The 16,740-nt window shown below is 45.0% G+C and overlaps 1 protein-coding gene and 1 non-coding gene across 2 annotated transcripts; one reads left to right on the top strand and one right to left on the bottom strand.

Moving 5' to 3' along the window:
* Positions 1–617: 617 nt before the first annotated feature.
* On the bottom strand, positions 618–699 carry TRNAL-UAG. Its single transcript has one exon. It is a non-coding gene; the product is annotated as a tRNA-Leu (tRNA).
* Positions 700–4,379: 3,680 nt separating this feature from the next.
* EEF2K (eukaryotic elongation factor 2 kinase) lies at positions 4,380–16,402 on the top strand. The gene is made up of 7 exons (XM_017813484.1): positions 4,380–4,498; positions 8,128–8,449; positions 10,184–10,234; positions 11,905–12,005; positions 13,512–13,572; positions 14,403–14,440; positions 15,436–16,402. The coding sequence occupies exons 2-7, from the start codon at positions 8,207–8,209 to the stop codon at positions 15,443–15,445; spliced, it is 504 nt and encodes a 167-aa protein (XP_017668973.1). The 5' UTR covers positions 4,380–4,498; positions 8,128–8,206; the 3' UTR covers positions 15,446–16,402.
* The last annotated feature ends 338 nt before the right edge of the window (positions 16,403–16,740 follow it).

The raw sequence follows: 16,740 nt of genomic DNA, 5'->3' as shown, positions 1-16,740 counted from the left end.
TCTGAATTACTGCTCAGCTAAAATGGGCTAAAAGCACAGGCGCTCTGGGAGGCCCCGGCCCCCGCCCACCTGCCGCTCATGGTGGGAATTTAAAACAGAAACCCCCTTCCCATCTGCACCTTTTCCAGCCTGGGGAGGAAAAGGTGTTATCTTCCACGTGGAGAGAGAACAATGAAGAGCGTGATCTGAATGGGAGAGCTTGGGAAAAGACTAGGGATGAGATACAGAGGAATCACGGTCTGGGCAGGGGCAATAATCATATATGGATTTGAGAATTCTGGAGAAGGTGGGAGCGCTGACCTTCCATCAGTCCAGGGCAGGGAGCAAAGCCCAGGGGCAAGGCCTGCGGGTCGGGGCTGCAGTAATCCAAACACAGCGAGGAAAGGCAGAACTGCCGAAATTAGGATTTCTCGTTTTATTTTAGAGCAAAAGACACGCAAGGAAGACATTCCACTGTTGCCAGTACTCAACACAACAAGTATTATTGGGTTTTATGGAGTGTGCCCGACAGCGCCCCGCAACCCTCGCGGCCCCGTGCCCGGTGGGCCGCGGGCCACCCCCGCGGCCCCGCTGTGCGGGCAGCGAAAAGGAGCCGCCGCCGCGGGGACAAAATAACTTGGCAGCGGTGGGATTCGAACCCACGCCATCGAAATGACTGGAGCCTAAATCCAGCGCCTTAGACCACTCGGCCACGCTACCGCCTGGCTGCTCTGGCGCCCACCAGGCCTCTTTCACCGCGGCCGCCCCGCCGCTCTCCACACCGACCCCCTCAAGCGGCCCACCCGTGTCTGCGCCACCACAGCGCCCTCGGGCGCCCGCCCCGTGCCGGGGACGCGGCTGCTGCCGCGGGCACGGGCTCGTCGCTCTGCTGCGGCAGTTCCGCCCCGGCCTGGCCCCGCGGGTTCCCCAACAGGTGGCGCCGCCCGCCCGCGTGTCCCGCGCTGACCCCGCGGCCCCGGCTCCCTGCCCGCTCCCTCCCCCGGGGCCCGGCCGCCCCTTCCTCCGCGGGGCCCCGGCCGTCGGGCCGCGCCTCGGGGCACTTTGTCCGCGGCAGGCAAGGGCCGGCACCCCGGCAAAGCGCTGCCGTGCGGCCTTGCAGCAGCGGCGGATCAGCTCCAGTCCGTCCTCGGGAGGGCTTTTCCCGGCGGCGCGGATCTGCGACCCCAGGGATGGCCTTCCCATGGTCACGTAGGGTCGAGGGCAGCCCTTCGCAGATGCCAGAGCAGGTCTGCGCACACCTCCCAGCCAGGAAGAGGGTCCGTCCCGCCCCATATCAGCCCCCCCGCCTTCTCTGCCCGCTGCTCTCAGGGAGGCAGTGCCTCCCGCCCACCACAGCACAGGTGCTGCCCACAGGGCTGCCAGCTCAGCTCGCCAGTGACCTTCCCGGCCAGCTGCTCTCTTGGCACCGCTGTGTGCCTTCAGCTGAACCATTCCCACCCAAAACGGTGGGCCTCGGCCGCCTTTATCTTGGTGCTGCTCCACATGCAGCTGCAGAGCTGGTACAAGTGCAGCTGGTGGCCGGGGCTGTCCCTTACACAGCTCGTGTCCTGCTCTTTGGTGCCTCGCTTACCTGCTGCCGCCGAGCTCGGGCACGGGGTGAGCGAGCTTGTCCTGTCCACCTCGATGAGGGAGCTGGGTTTGGCAACCAGAACCAGATTCAGGCTGTCGCTGGTGAGTAGAAGGACGAATTCTCATATTCTGGGAGGCCCGCAGGAGAAATTTGTATAATTACTTGTGGACAGAGCTGAAAACATCAGGACTAAATGCCATGCAATTAAAAAAATATGAAGAAATTATATCTACTATAGCCCTTCTCCCCAAAGGAAGTCACGTGCTGGAATTTTTATGCATGTGTATTAGATGCACCTGCCATATGGACATTTATGACCAACTGGATTTACCTTGTAAGACAGGACTGTCACAGGCACAAATTGTTGCAGAATTAACTGATTTACAGTCAATTTTTAAATCTGGCTTTTCAAATGAATGAAAAACAAAATTGCTCTGAAAGTTAGTATAATATATCTGGGATGTGCTTTCCTTTTTTCTTTCAAATCCACTGTTCCCTAGAACAACAATTTCTAAGGGGAACCTCATTTATCGTGGGCATACTGGAACTTTACAAGCTACCATGCTCTTGGAAAAAAAAATATGCAATGCTGAACATACTCAATGAAAGAACTGCATACTAGACTTGCAGGTCACTAATTTCCTAGGTTGCCATTTCAAATTTAATTTTTAGTATTTTCAAACAAACAAAAAAATGTGAATCAAACCCTTTCAGTGTTAAGGATATAATAGGTAACATATAACTAGAAAACTAAAACTAGAAGATGCAGCGTGTCTGGGCCGATATCTGATTTCAACATACATCTTTAGTATTTCATTAAACATTTTTTCACCATCACTGATTGTTCCTTTAAGAACAATAGAATAGAAGAGAAGCCTCAGGCTTAAATCTGAAAGTCAGTACACCCTTGCATCAGAACTGGATTATTTAAAAGCATGAGACGTGCAGCTTGAGAGGGTATATCCTAACTATGTTCTTAATAGACCAGGACACTCTCCATGAGGATTTATGGCATGATACAGCCACATGCCACTGGGTTCCTTTCAGTCCAAGCAATGCCGAGTGTTTGCCTGAGTTTAAAGCCAGCTGCTCTTGTGACTTCAGTTGTGTTCACGTATCACACCAGTAACAGTATTCTGCTGTTATCAGTAGCCTACCATAGCAGGTGGTCATTTTTTAACCATTATCAACACATTTTCATGCAGTGGGAAGGAGACATCTGGCCTCCACTAGGCCTTCAGAATTCATTTGATGAGTCTGTGCCCTTCCCAGGCCCTGCCGTGAGGCATCCTGACGCCAGCCCTGCTGGGTGCTGCTCTCCCCGGGGCGCTCAGCCGGGCTGCCCGCAGAATGAGAAATGGGGAGACACAAGTTCTGGTGCTGATGGGGCAAACGTGCTCAGTTTTTGATAACTGTTAATATTTACCACTGTGATTTGCAGCTGGGAGATGAATAGGAGGTTTTCCTACACAATCACAAACATTGTAAATGTGTTTGAGCTTAAGCTGTGCAGGAATTTGAGGCTGGCCAGAAATGTGCCTGTAGGAAGCAGCATTAGACAGGGGCTCCATGAAATCTCTGCTTTGCATTCTCAAAGGAGGGCTGAACCCTCAGCATGGTGCTGGAAATTGCTGACAAAATTAGTTACCCTGAAATCGCACGTGTGCTGCTCCCTCCAGTCTCCAAGCTAAGACACAGTTTAATTTATGTAAGTAATGGTGGTGGCAGGCGGGTGTTCCTGGCAGAAAGACAGAGCATCTGCTCTGTGTGTTTTTAATTAAATATTAGTAATCTTCCTCCTGAAGATTATCTCAGCACTAGCGCTGCAGCAGCATTTCTCTGTTGTGTTGCCTCCCTCTTTGCAGAGCACAGGGATTGTGCATTTTTCTGTCTGTGATACCACAAGAGACATCCATCTGTCATGAAGGACATACTCCCATCTTCCAGTCTCGGTTCTGTAACCCCTACTCATGGTAAAAACCACTAATGAGAGTTATTTACATGAATAAGAGACTGAACAGCAGTAAAAGAGGCAGACTCTTTGCAGGCTGCCAAGTAATACAATTAAGCCAGAACCTCTTTACATTAATTTCCATGTAACCCACGAAAGGATAAGGAGTTTTGTTTAAATTTTCCACAAATTCTAGCTTGAGGAAAAGCTTAAACAGAGGCACTCCCCACCCGGAAAGCCAGTGTTTTAGGAAGAATGCAAATGTGGGTGCTTTGAGGAACCTCGGTCTTTGGAACTTGAAATTTGGTGCATAATCCTACCATTTCTTATGGGGAAATGTGCATTTGTGCCATTTAATTTAGCTGGAAAGGCCAACCTGAAGTGCATATAGGCCCCGCAGTCGCTGCCCACGTCTGCTCCCTCCGCCTTCCCTCAGGGTGCTGCCGTGCAGTGGGACCCTCCTGCCCCGAAGACCCGCCGGGCACAGAAAGTAAAGGAAATCTGGACGCCGCTCCTGCGAGCAGCGCTCTGGAGACCCGCACACCCGCTCCCCCTCCTGCCCCCCCGGGTTCCTCCATGGCTAACACCTAACGGTGCTAACTGGGGAGGGGGAAGCTCTCCTCAGATTTTCATCGGTTTTCTCATGGGAATAAAGCGTCTGGCCGTGTCCCCCCGTCTCCTCGCTGTCAGGTGGTGTGGCGGGGCCCGCTGAGGAGAGCGGGAGGCGGCGCCTCATCAGCGCCGTGGGCGGGGGGGCCGTGAGGGGCGGCCTCGCTGCCCGACTCCCGCCTGCTTTCGCGGGGCGGCTCCGCTGCCCGACTGCCTCCTTCCCTCCTCCTCCCTCCTCCCCGGGGCCCCGCCTCCCTCCTCCTTTGCCTGGAGCGGCTTCTCCTCCCGTCTCGCTCAGCGGGGCGGCTGCGGGACCAGGCGCGGCGGCTGCGGGGTCGCTCTGCACCGAGCCGGGCTCTTCTGCCCCGGTAGGTGCCGTCGCGGTGCCGGGCCGGGGGTCGGGAGCTGCCTCAGGCTGCTGCGCGGCGTGGAGCGCGGAACGGGCCTTCTGGATTTGTTTGTAAATGTTTTAAAATTTGCAGAACGTGATCGACAGCCGCGGTGGTTTGAGTCTGCAAAAGGCCGGGGCCAAGCCTTTGCGCTGGGCTAAAAATAACCTGATCCGTGTGTGCTGGGCAGCGCTGCTGCGCGTACACCTGGAGTTTAGCGTTTTTTCCGTGCTCATAGTTTTAATGCATGCGCTGATAAAAGTGCCCAGTGGTGTTTGTGACCGTGGAGCAGCTGGTGTGTGGCCGGGGCTGGGTCCGCCGTGACAGCCCGGAACGGCTCCAGGACTGCTCGTGTTTGGGTAATTTTTCAAGTGCCTCAATACGCGTAAAACATGAGCTTAATTAAGACCGTGGGATACTGTGCAAATGCTTACAAAAGGTCAGCGATAGGCAGTTTTTCAGTGTATTTAAAGCCAGTTGAAATGACAGGGCTATTAATGTCAATGCAAGGGCATTTTGAAGTTGTGTTGGAAGTTCCTTTTGTGCCCTTTTACGTCCCTGTACTTTGGGTACTGTTAACATAGTATTTATTTGTATGTTTGGCAGAAGGGTGGACTTGGCTCGGAGGGGTCGTTCCTGTGCTTCACTGCTTGTAGCTCTAAAAGCCATTTGTGTTTTTGAAGCCTCACTGTGTTTCCTAGCACAGCGTTTTGGGTCTCAAATGCCTTTTACTCTGAGCTGGTGCAGAGGAACTCACCCTTTTGCTCCATGAATTTTGCATCGTTGTTCCCTAACACTCAGGCTCATGCAGTCATTATCCCAGCTGTGCTTGCAGGCAAGCTGAGTGTGGTTTGTGCCATGGTGTTTGCAGTAGTGGCACACTGGAAGGGACCCGTAGTAAAGCTTCTCATTAGAAGATCTGTCCTTGATAAGACAAGGTTTTCAAAGGTAGACAATGAGTTGAGACATCTCTGGGTTTTTTTTTAATCTTGTTTTTTATCAGAGCTCTTATCTAGACTCACTAAACCTGTTTTCATGCAGTGGTGCAGATGAGAATTGACGTTTGCTTTGCAAGGGTCAGTTGGGTGTTTTTAAAGCACAGTAGTTCATAGTGTGCTATAGGACATTAACATAGCTAGTAGGCTTGTTCTGTACTGTGTTAAGTAGCTTTATGTCTGTAGTTCATGAAAGTGATAATAATTTTTAAGGTCTGTATAGTTGCTTAGGTTAAATTTTAAATTAGTATCCTAAGAGTGTTAATCTGAAAGGCGATTTCTCTCTTTTAAGAAAAACTTGCTTGTTACTCTTACAGGTATCCTCCTAAATGGCTTTAGCTCATGTGGTATTAAATCAAAAGGGATTTAGTATTATACCAGGGAGAGCTGGGTCATCCTTGCTTTAATGCTTCTTTACAAGAGAATCTGGGACTTGTGTTACAGGGCAGTTCCTGCTCCCCTGCTCTGTGCTAAAGAGGTACAGAGGGCCGTGTCTGAGCTGAAACGATGGGTTAGGAATTGCTGGAGATGCTCCAGTTGTCTCTTTTGCCAACTAGAGAGGTCCTATTGCTCACCTCTTTGGGATGAATTAAGGCAGGTTTAGATGCTGAGGCAGCTGGCGGGCCTTGCTAAAGAGTCCCACCAACCCAACAGTGCTTTGTAACAACAGACACCTGCAAGAAATCTGCAAGTGCTGTTTTAGCAGCACTGTGATGTGGATTTTCCCCTCTGTTTCTATGTATTTGCATATTCACCATGCTCAGCAGCACAGTGGGTTGGCTTTGCAACTCACCTGCCCCTCCTGGTCATGTGGCTCTTGGTTGTAAAGACAGGAGAAAGAAAAATACTTGAAACACGCATTGGGAAAACACAAAAATTAGTAGAAACTTGAGCAGATGTAGTAAGTGACTGTATTTTAAATTATCTTCATTTTGAATCACATAGTACAAGGCTGATTAAAAAATGGAATAAATTTTCAAAGTGGATTGGAGTGGGTAGTTTAAATTACAGGTGTGTAATAATGCAGGCTTGCAGGCTTGGTTCAGTGCAGTCCTAGGAAAACTCCTGTAATAGATATTAAAGATTAAATTAGCAAAACAAAGCAGCACTAGTAACAGGAATTCAGAGATAGCATAACTTTATGCCATAATGCAAAAGCACAGAATATAAACCTTGGGATGAAGCATAGGCTTTTTTATAAGGCTTTTCATCAAACTATGAGGTTTAGAGCAGTGTTTGTGTAGTTTAATGTTTGGTTATTGAATTTGTTTTAAAGAGTGTGTTATGTGAGGCTTGGTTTTAGTACATACACTTCCAAAGTAAACACCACAAGCACTTTACAAGAAATAGGGTTCCAAGAAAAACTGTGAGACTTTTACAAACACCATTAGCTTTAAATAGAAACTGATTTGTGTGACAATGTTTGGTTTGCACAGCAAGTCACAGGAACCCCAATGTTTGCACTCACTGCTGCACAAACCTGTATTCCTGTTGCTGCTGCTTTTCAGACCATTGTGGACCCCGTGGGTCTGGAGATCCTGTGGCAGCAGGCACAGGAGTGAGTGCAGGGCAACAGTTCCCTGTGTTGCTGGCTGAGATGTTGGAATGTTGCCTCCATCAGAAAGGCAGGAACCAACACCATGATGTTGCTGGTGAAAGCTGCCATATGGTGCTGTTTCTGTGGTGACCAGTTTCTCAGTAACTGTGGAGTAGGAGCTGTGCATGCTGCTGTAGGATGGATTTATCTCGCTGTTTCTTGGAGAAGGAAGGCTGAATATGCAAAGGGCTGAAGAATAACCGTGAAGCAAAACTGAAAACCTTGTTTTATGATTGTTTTATTAGGCTAGCTTTCTGAAAATCTCTGATTTGCTGGTCCAGTGAAGAACTAAGCCAAGTGACAGAAGTATCTGTTTTAAATTACATGCTGTTGCTCAGCCAGCATCAGGGCCAGATTTTGAAAATTCTCACTAATCCTCTATTTGGTAGGTGCCAGTGTTTTCAGAGAGGCAAACTTCCACCTCTTCCAAGGGCTTTGATCATTTCTCCACCTCATTTTTCTGCAATGTGCTGCACTTTCAGCAGCGTGTTTTACTGTGGACTGTTGGCTGTATAGGAGCTAAAAGCCAGCTTAAATCTTGTTGATGGTGGGAAATTTTTTTATGTTGTCCTAATAATGCTATCTAACTCACTTGACTCTTAATTTGTGTGCAATATCTTTGAGAAGACTTGCCCTGAAAAAATTTGAAAACCTGAGTGTGGTGTTCGCGGTAAAACCCCTTCTAGTTTCTAAGACTAGTGTTGTGAAACTCAGGATTTAAAAAAAGGAAGAATAAAAACATTTGAAGGAGGAGATAGGAGCTAGTTTTATTCTATACTTGACTGTCTTCTTTTCTCACTCCTGTAGCAGTTTAAAAACAAAAAACCTTCTAGAAACCCAGCTATAGCAGTGAGGTGTTCGAAACTACATGGAAGTACTGGGGGATTACTTTTACAGAGCCATATGCAAATGTGTTGGATTTGTTGTTTTGGTTTGTTTTTTTTCTGCCAGTGTGCTGACATCAGTTTTATGCATAATTTGTTCTTTAAATAACAATTTTTTTCTCTTCCACCCAGTTTCTTCCCTCCGTTTGCACGTGCTTTGGAATAGTGGGTGTTTCAATCCTTGTAGGAGTTAAACCAACCTCCTGCAAACATGGCAGACGAGGACCTTATTTTTCGTATGGAAGGGATTGATAATGCCAGGACGACCACAGCGAACTCTGGGGATTATCTTGATGCTGATAGTGATGATGAAGACAATTATTTTATCTGTCCAATAACTGATGATCCAATTTCTGACAAGTCTGCCAATACCAAAGTAGACAATTATTACAGCAGCTTAGCAAAAAGTGAGCAGTACAGTTCAAGCTCTTCTCCTAGAAGCTTTAGCTTTAAGGTAAGTATTGGCTCCAACCTTCAATAAGGTTTTGGTTTTACTTTGTTGGCATGAGACATTCTCTAACTACTTCACCTCTTGTAACTAACACTTTTCAATAAAAAAACACACTTGTTTTTTTCCAGACCTGCAGTTAATTCCATTAAACCAATAGTCTGACACTGCCATGGAATTGCTCACTGTCCCTTTTAGTTCATTTACAAAGGTGGCGCGATCCAGGCAAGCGATTCACTGCCCCTCTGATCAAACTTTGACTGAGAGACTCAGAAGATTATACACTTGTTGTAAGCTAAATTGGGGCCTGTCAGAGGATAATTTATTATGGATTTTGCTATATCGGGCAAATAAAATTGTAAATGATAAATGGTACGTTTTTATGTAGTAATTCCTTCTTAGGGAGCTTTTGACATGTTGGCTCTCATGCTTGGGCATCAAGTGTCACACTGGCAGTAGTTCTGACAGTGTACTCGAGCAGTATCTGACCTTTTTGAGATGAAGAGCAGTCATAGCAGTGCAGGGAGGTCGAAAGGGCCATAGTTGGTGCTTCCTTGGCAGTGTGTCCTTTTTCACTGGGCTCCCTTGGCACAGGTCAGCCGAGGAAATGGAGCCTCAAGAATGCAAGTGAGACTCATTCTGTAGCTTAGATAATCCAAATATACACCATTTGTGGTAAACTGGCATGTCTCTTAGATTTTACTTAGACTAGGATTTAATGTGTTTTATTAACACGTTTCTTATTGTAAATATTAACATTTATTTAATATATACTCTAAAATCTCGGTTATGCCTAATGCATGCTTTATTTGTGAAGACATAGCAGGGGGGTTATTTTAGTCAGATAACATATAAAGTAACACATGGAAAGTGAACCTGGCTTGTCTGCAGCAAGATTTTTACCAAAGGTAGTTAATAAAAACATTAAAAGGTACATAATCCTAAGGAAAGTGAAGAGTAAAAGCTTAGTATAGAAAGAGGACAGATGTTAGTGTATTCTATGCTAAGCAAGTTATGACCTGATAGGGAGCTTAGTCTTCATTTGTGTGTATATTTTAGCACATAGTAAATACTTGCCTCTGGGTTTGCAGTGCAAGTTCTGAGTCATATGGCCTGAGATAAAACTGATAAGGACTTCAGAAATTGCAATTATTTCCTCCTTCTTAACCTATCATTTTGTTTCTGCAGAATGTTTGTGGCTATCTTTGGTCTCCACAATGTCTAGTTTGGCACTGTGGCTCCTATCACAGATAAAATGAGATGTGGAGCAAGCAAGTCTCCATCTCCTGCTTAATCTTCAGGAATGGTGACTTCCAACAAAGTGAAGCAAACAGCCAGGACTGATAACATCCTAAACCCCCACAGCCTGCTCTGATCACTCTGCCTGTCAGACCCCAAACCTAAAGGCAGTGTGGGCCATTGATAATGAAATGCAGAGACAGAAACTTGCTGTTGTTAACCCTCTGCCTTTAAACAGGACTCAGCAGTGTTTAAGTAGCTAGTTAATAGGCAAGATCCTTTTAATGCATGCTTTCCAGTTTAAAAAATTGCCAACTTACCTCAATAGGTTTGTTCACAGATGTTCTAAGAGTGAACTTAAATTGGGGATATAAACTGAAGAGTGGCTTTTAACTGGAAACTTTATTTTTTTTAACTAACAAAGAGAACCAAGACTCTTTGTCAATCATTTGTCTTATCACGTGTATTTTCCTGCTTTCATGTCTCTCATGGATCCTTTAGAATGACACACAGCATCGTTCTAAGCATGGCTCTGTGGTTGACCATGGTCGGGTAGGTTAAAAAAGAAACGTGAACACCATATCTAATAGATGAATTATGATTTTTTTTTTCCTTTTAAGGACTTTTTTGTTCATTATATTATTGTCTGGGAGAACTGCTTGCCTCAGCCCATAAAAGTCATTAAGTCAAAACTAGAAAAGATACCTGTTAAATGAAATAATACCCATCTTTTGTTCTCTGCCCTGAAAGGTCTCTGTGTGGCAGCCATATGCCTCCAGCAGGAGAAAAATTGCACTGGTAGCACCATTTCCAATTTCTGTTTGTTTGAAGATCAGAATACAGCTTTTGTACAAAGCACCTCATGAGATCATGCACAAGTAATTAACTGATTTAAGTTACTGCCTAGCATGGACACAAATCACCTTTTGGAGCGGGAGTCTACTCAAGAACGATTTGACACTGATGATTCACTGAGCAATTCTATTTGTTGCTGTCTCTCCCTATTTCTGTCACATGTATTTAAGTGTGGAAGTTCTCAGGTCCATGTGAAATGTCTGTCATTGCACGACCTGAGGCAACTTCATTTGCTTATGAAACATAGGAAATCTTTCTCAACATGTCCTTTAAACTTGTTTTATTTATTATAGTATTGTGTTCATTTTATGGTACTCTTATCAGAAAGGGGAGCATTTGAATTGTTTGCAAGGTATGCAAAGTTACAGCTGAAATTCAGAATAAGCATGAACAATTTAAAAGCTCAGCTGCTTCAAAAACTTCCTTGATGTCATTGCTGACCCAAATTTATACTGTAGGGTTTTTTAAATTGACTGATTTAAATTCCAGAGGGGGGGGGTGGGAATTCCCAAATTTTAAAAGTTGCCGTTTCTCTACACTTGAAATTCAAAGAGACAGTAGCAATACCTCAGGGCCCAGTATTTCTTTACTGATGGGGTGCAGAGTGCTTTTTCTCCTGCTCACCTTGCAGAAGGCATTTGGCACATCACAGGTTTTCTTGGAAAAATACAATGTAAAAAGAGGGAGATCAGAATGTTAAGAGAGAAGCATCCAAATTGACTGGTAGAGGAAGACTGTGGATATTCCAGAAAACTACTTTGATGTTGTACTGTTGACTTGGTGAACAATGAAGTTGCTACTTGTCTGGAATTGTTGTAATAATAAATTTATACAACATTCTAATTTCTTCTTTCTTATGCTGAGCACAATCTGGGGCCTTGGGGTTCACAGAACTTTTTTCTTTGTCCATATTAGCTCTGTTGCTAATGGACTTTTTTATGCTTACACATATGCATGCTGTTAGTTACGAAAAGTTAAAAATCAAAACAGTAGAAGTGAATTAATATCATCTGGATGTGCATTATTGCTATTTGCAGTATGTGCTGGAGATATTTGCAAATTACCACAGGTTTGATAAATTATATTTGGTATATACTGTACCAGGTTCTGTTCTCAGTAACTTCACAGCAGTGCAAATTGAACTGAAACCTGATGATTTATATCCCTGAACTGTGTTTCATTATAACTGAAACTATAAAAGGTCAGAGTGGTCTCTGGTACTGCTTAGTCCCTGCTCTGAGTAGTTCTTTGAGGGCTTGTGTGGTTGCACATCTTCCTAGCATGAGGATCCTGATTTGGTCTAGAAAATGCTGGTTTTGTGAGCTGCTGGTGATTATAAATAAACTGCCAGTTTGTAACTTCTTCAGGAAACCTGGAAACATGCTATTGAGAAAGCCAAGCACATGCCTGATCCATGGGCAGAATTTCACCTGGAGGATGTTGAGACGGAACATGCCACTCGTTACAGGTCTGTGGGTCTTTGGATGCTGATGTTAAACACAACTGCTGGTTTCTGTGTTTGTGTAGTGCAGAATATCTGTAATTACATGGCTGAAAAACTTTCAATAATACCCAAAGTGAGCGTGTCTTAATCTCTCAGGAGTATGTAAATACTGCCCACCAACAGAAAATAAACCTTTCAGCAAACCAGTGGCACACTCTTTCTCTCCCACCTAAGTAGTATCTAGGACTTTACCCATGTAGACAGGAAACAAGGCTGAGAAGTATTGTCTAGTTGATTTATTAGTGCTATAAACTTAATCTAATAAGGAAATGAATTCCAATAAAGGGGCAGCATACTTAGTTTAAATAGTTTAGAAAAAAAAAAGCAACATAACACTCCATGCCTTTCCCAAAATAGCAGTTTCAGTGTTACCAGTCCATGCAGTATTGTTGCATGTGGCTGGAATTTAAATCCTTATAGAGCCCAGAATAGCTCAGCATGGTGTACGTGCTGAAACTGAGTTTGGCCATTAAACTGGTTTTAGTGCTTTAGCACAAGCTCTGCCAAAATATTTACTCTGCTGACACAGGTTTCTGGGTGGAAGGGGTAGGGGTTAGAGGCCAGTTAATCACCACTTAGCATCAGTGTTGGGGAGGCCTCCCTTCCAATCGCATACCACTGTCATGCAGTGCTGCTCTTCCCCACAGACTGCATCTGTCCCTGGTCAGCCACACAGTCCTGAAATAGTTTGCAGATTTTAAAACACAAATAAGTGGTAATTCTGGTTTAGGACTACTCAAATACCCTGTTAAAAAGAGGTAGCTCTGATATTTCCACCGCTTTTATCTGCTGCAGACTGGGGTGATACAGTACTCAGTGCAGGATGGGGGAGTCGGGCTGGAAACAATCATGTGTTGGTGACTCAATTGCTGTGGTTCTTGATTTGGCTTTTACTGTATTGGGAGTTAAGGGGGTGGGAAGAAACCACAGTTGTAGTCTTTGTATTATCACAGGGTTGTGCAGGGACTTGCTCCTCCCTCAGTGCAGTGTTGGGCAGTTCTTGGCCCCACTGCTTCTCACAGCTTGTTCTGCTCACATCCTCGACAGCCCTGAGGCAGACTCTCAGCCAGAACCAGCTTTATGCAAGCTGAGGTTTGGGGAACACAAACTGTCCAGTGGGTAGAGGTTGGTAAGGCTCTTTCTGCCCCCAGTGTGCTGGCCAGGCATCACAGAATAGGCTTAACTTCAAAGCAGATCAAGCCTGATTTGTAGTGTTGCAAAAGTATAGCTTCTGCAGTGCAGTCTGTTCACTGTCAGGAGGATTCAGTGTCTCTTCAAAGAGTTAATCGTGTTTCTGCTTTCCTGTCTGAAGCAAGGAGGGCCTGACTGTGGTGGGAAGATTAGAAGCTTTTGTGTTGGAGTGGCAGCAGCACTTTGTAGTGTTCAGTTGCAGATAAGGAAGGATGGATGTTGGGAATAGGAGGATTTGGGGTCCCTCTGCATTTTTCTGAGACACATCTGATTTTGCAGGTACAATGCAGTTACTGGGGACTGGGTTGAAGATGAAGTCCTTATCAAGATGGCTGCACAAGTAAGGTCACACTCTCCTTCATGTTCATTAACAGCAAGTTTGTAATTCTTTTCTGTTCCAGAATAGTGGCAGCAAGATAGAAGTTTTGAAGTCTCAATGTAACTAATTTCTCCCAGCTCTCTGTTTCCTTGGCTCATTCATTATGTTGTGGTGTCCAAACAGCCTTTTGTCCCCAGAGTAGAGTAGAAAATGGAGTCATCCCTTCCATGTCAGCAACGTGAGGCATTTGTTCCATTTCCAGTGATTTCCCTTCCATTTCACCACTCCCATTTCCTGCTGGCATCATTTCCCTGCCTGGCAATAGTCCTACTATTTTGTGTGCATCCAAATAATTTCTGCTCTCAGAATGAAAACCCAGTGAATTTTCTGTATGTGAGGTAGAAGCTGCTGTCACTTCCCGGTTACATCCTGGGGTTGGTTGTGCACTACTGGCGTAGTGTCTGACATCTGGGGAGATGATGCTCTGCTGGGCACATCCTGTGTGGAAGCCTAAATGCAAAGAGCATGAGGTGTGCAAAGCCAGCTTCTCTAGGCAGTCACACGGGGCTGATTCCCAGCTGGACAGAGAATTTGAATAGCTTATTTGAAAGACATATCATATTTTCTCCACGGGATATTGAGGGGGGCTTATTCCAAGTGTCTTTTCCCCAGATTCCTCTTTACACTGCCAGTGGGTTTTCATTTTTCTTTGAGAAGATGTTTTATAGAACCTGTTTGAAAACTGCTTTCTGCAGGATATAAAGGGGGGGAAACATGGTTGTGTCTCTTAGTGGTTAGAAAAGAACTTTGTGGAAATGGCAATGCTGGGTTTTTCTTTTTCATTTCCGTAGCCTTTTGGCCGTGGAGCGATGCGAGAGTGTTTCAGAACGTAAGTATCTGCTGACTTTATCTTCCTTGGCCTCCATGCAGTATTTTCTTCTGTGGTGACTGGAATTTCACTTTGGTGTGGTGGAAATTTTGTAAAGCTCTCAAGTTCATGTGAGCTGTCTTGGAGGCAAAATACTCGTAAAAGTACAGAAACAGTTACCTTCTTTCTGTGTTCCTGGTATGCTAAAATATCTGAAAATCTGATATGTGGCCATAGGTGTGTGCAGCCTAGAGACCAACTTGAGGCCTATAGTTGGGCAGAGAAAAGGAGAAAAATATTTGGATGGTGCAGACTGAATTTGGAAAGCCTCCATCAGTGAAGAATGTTATCCTCCCAGAGTTTCCTTTGGATTACACGTATCAGAGTAATCCTATTCTGAGTAAAGCAGAACTTTAACAGCTGTGCTTTCCAGAAGGGTAAAGTGTGGGGGAAGACAGAGGAGGAACTTTTATTTCCTTGGAGAGTCTTAGCAATTGTTGTGGGCATCAGCATACAGTTTGTGCTAGAAGAATATCTCACCCTTTCCAGGCTCTGGAAAAAAAATGTTTTCTGGAAAATGTACACGTGTGTGTTTAAGAACATTTCCCCTTCTTTCCAGCTGTGGAATCCAGAGAAATTGCATTTCATATCTGGTTTTGCTTCTGGAAAGATAGATAATCCTGAATGACAGAAACATTGGTATAGTTTCAGTATCAGTTCATGCTCGTGGTTGTGTTCGTGCAAAGCCACAGAGATAGAGTGGTGAATGAAGCCTGGGAAGTAACAACTCTGAGCCTGCTGAGGTTGCTGCTGACATTGCTTTTAGCTCTTGTTATTTTCCAAATTCCCCATTACACAATATTTTGAGAAATGCCATAAACAAAAAATTTGTTAGCAGCTTTGCTTTAACCTCTTATACAAAGAAAGCATAACTTGTATGTCAGCTTCCCACTGCTGGATTTTCCAAAAGTCTCAGTGGTGCACTGATAAATCCCATCTGGAGATCTCTCTTCTAGGTTTTTGTAAGTCTGCAAGTCTTCAGTTATGACAGTGACAGCATTAGCTGCACGTGGCTCCATGAACTTCAGAGGATACTGGATGTAGAAGAACATGAGCTACCTTGTTTTATAGAGAGGAATGTTTTCCTTCAAGAGCTGGGGAGGTTCAGATCCTGGCTGAAATTTTGATCTCACTTCCTTGTTCCTTCTTTCCAAGGCCTCTGTTCCAGCAGCTGTCTGCCCATCCCTGCAGGAGCACAGACAATCTGAAGTTGCTTTGCCTGTAGAGTGTCCCCTGTACCAAGACCTCTGCACCAAGGTCTTGGGAGGGAGAGAGGAAAGGAAGGAAGGGAAAGGGTTGAGAGTTTGAGTGCTGCCATTAATTAAGGTACCTGCTTAATGCCCTTGTCAACCAGCAGATCCACTGTTAGTTTTCCCGTGCTCCACACCACCCCCTCCTTGCTTTTGAGGGATCTGTGGATTAAAGATTTGCACATCAACAAAAGGTAAAAGTTACATCAGAAAAAGCGTCAGGTGCTTTTTTCTTTCTGGGAGCATGGGGATAATCACTGCCGTGTGTTAAGAACATGGCAATTTGCTTTTATTCCAGGAGAGGTTTCTCTCAGTTCATGTTTGAAATGTCACTCCCTGTTAATTTATGCAGAAAATAATTGTTGACATTAGAACACGGTGTTGAGGTGGCAGCAACCCTTCATACTCTTGGTTTGAGGGAAAGGGATTCAGAAAAGGAGGAAGTCCAGAGTAGAACTAGCTGGAGCCAAACCAAACAGTTTGGCATGTCCCAGCCATTCCCATGGAACATTTAATTTTCCCTTGTCCCTACCTCTGCTTCATGTTTCAGCCAGAATATCTGGTAAATGATTGAGGGTAATGCTGATCTTGAGGCCTGGCTCTGTCCATGCAGGCAAAGAAATGACAAAGATTGAAGTAAATTTTTTGGGTTTCCTTTCACCACCAATTTGTGTTTCAGGAAAAAGCTGTCCAACTTCTTACACACACAGAACTGGAAAGGTGCCTATAACTATGTTGCCAAGCAATACATAGAGAGTGTGAGCAGGGATGTGTATTTTGAGGATGTCCGACTGCAGATGGAAGCAAAGCTCTGGGGAGAAGAGTACAACCGGCACAAGCCACCGAAACAGGTACTTTCAAAGTACTGAGCAAAAATGCAGCCTTGCTCTCCTACAGGATTAGTTTTCAACTGAATTTAGAAGGAATTACTTGTTCACATTCCATTAAATTTAAATGCCCTTTAACTTCTCTTGCCCTCCTGTGTTTTCCATTAAATGATAGTTTATTTTG

This window comes from Lepidothrix coronata, unplaced genomic scaffold (assembly GCF_001604755.1).
Source record: "Lepidothrix coronata isolate B3197 unplaced genomic scaffold, Lepidothrix_coronata-1.0 Scaffold41, whole genome shotgun sequence".
Taxonomy (NCBI): Eukaryota; Metazoa; Chordata; class Aves; order Passeriformes; family Pipridae; genus Lepidothrix; species Lepidothrix coronata.
The sequence above is the reverse complement of the archived record's forward strand: the minus strand, read 5'-3'. Positions and strand labels throughout refer to the sequence as shown.

Coding starts and splice junctions, on each gene's coding strand:
- EEF2K (XM_017813484.1), top strand. CDS start 8,207: ATGGCAGACGAGGACCTTATTTTTCGTATGGAAGGGATTGATAATGCC. Junction 10,235..11,904: donor CTGTGGTTGACCATGGTCGG/GTAGGTTAAAAA, acceptor TAACTTCTTCAG/GAAACCTGGAAACATGCTAT. Junction 13,573..14,402: donor TTATCAAGATGGCTGCACAA/GTAAGGTCACAC, acceptor TCATTTCCGTAG/CCTTTTGGCCGTGGAGCGAT.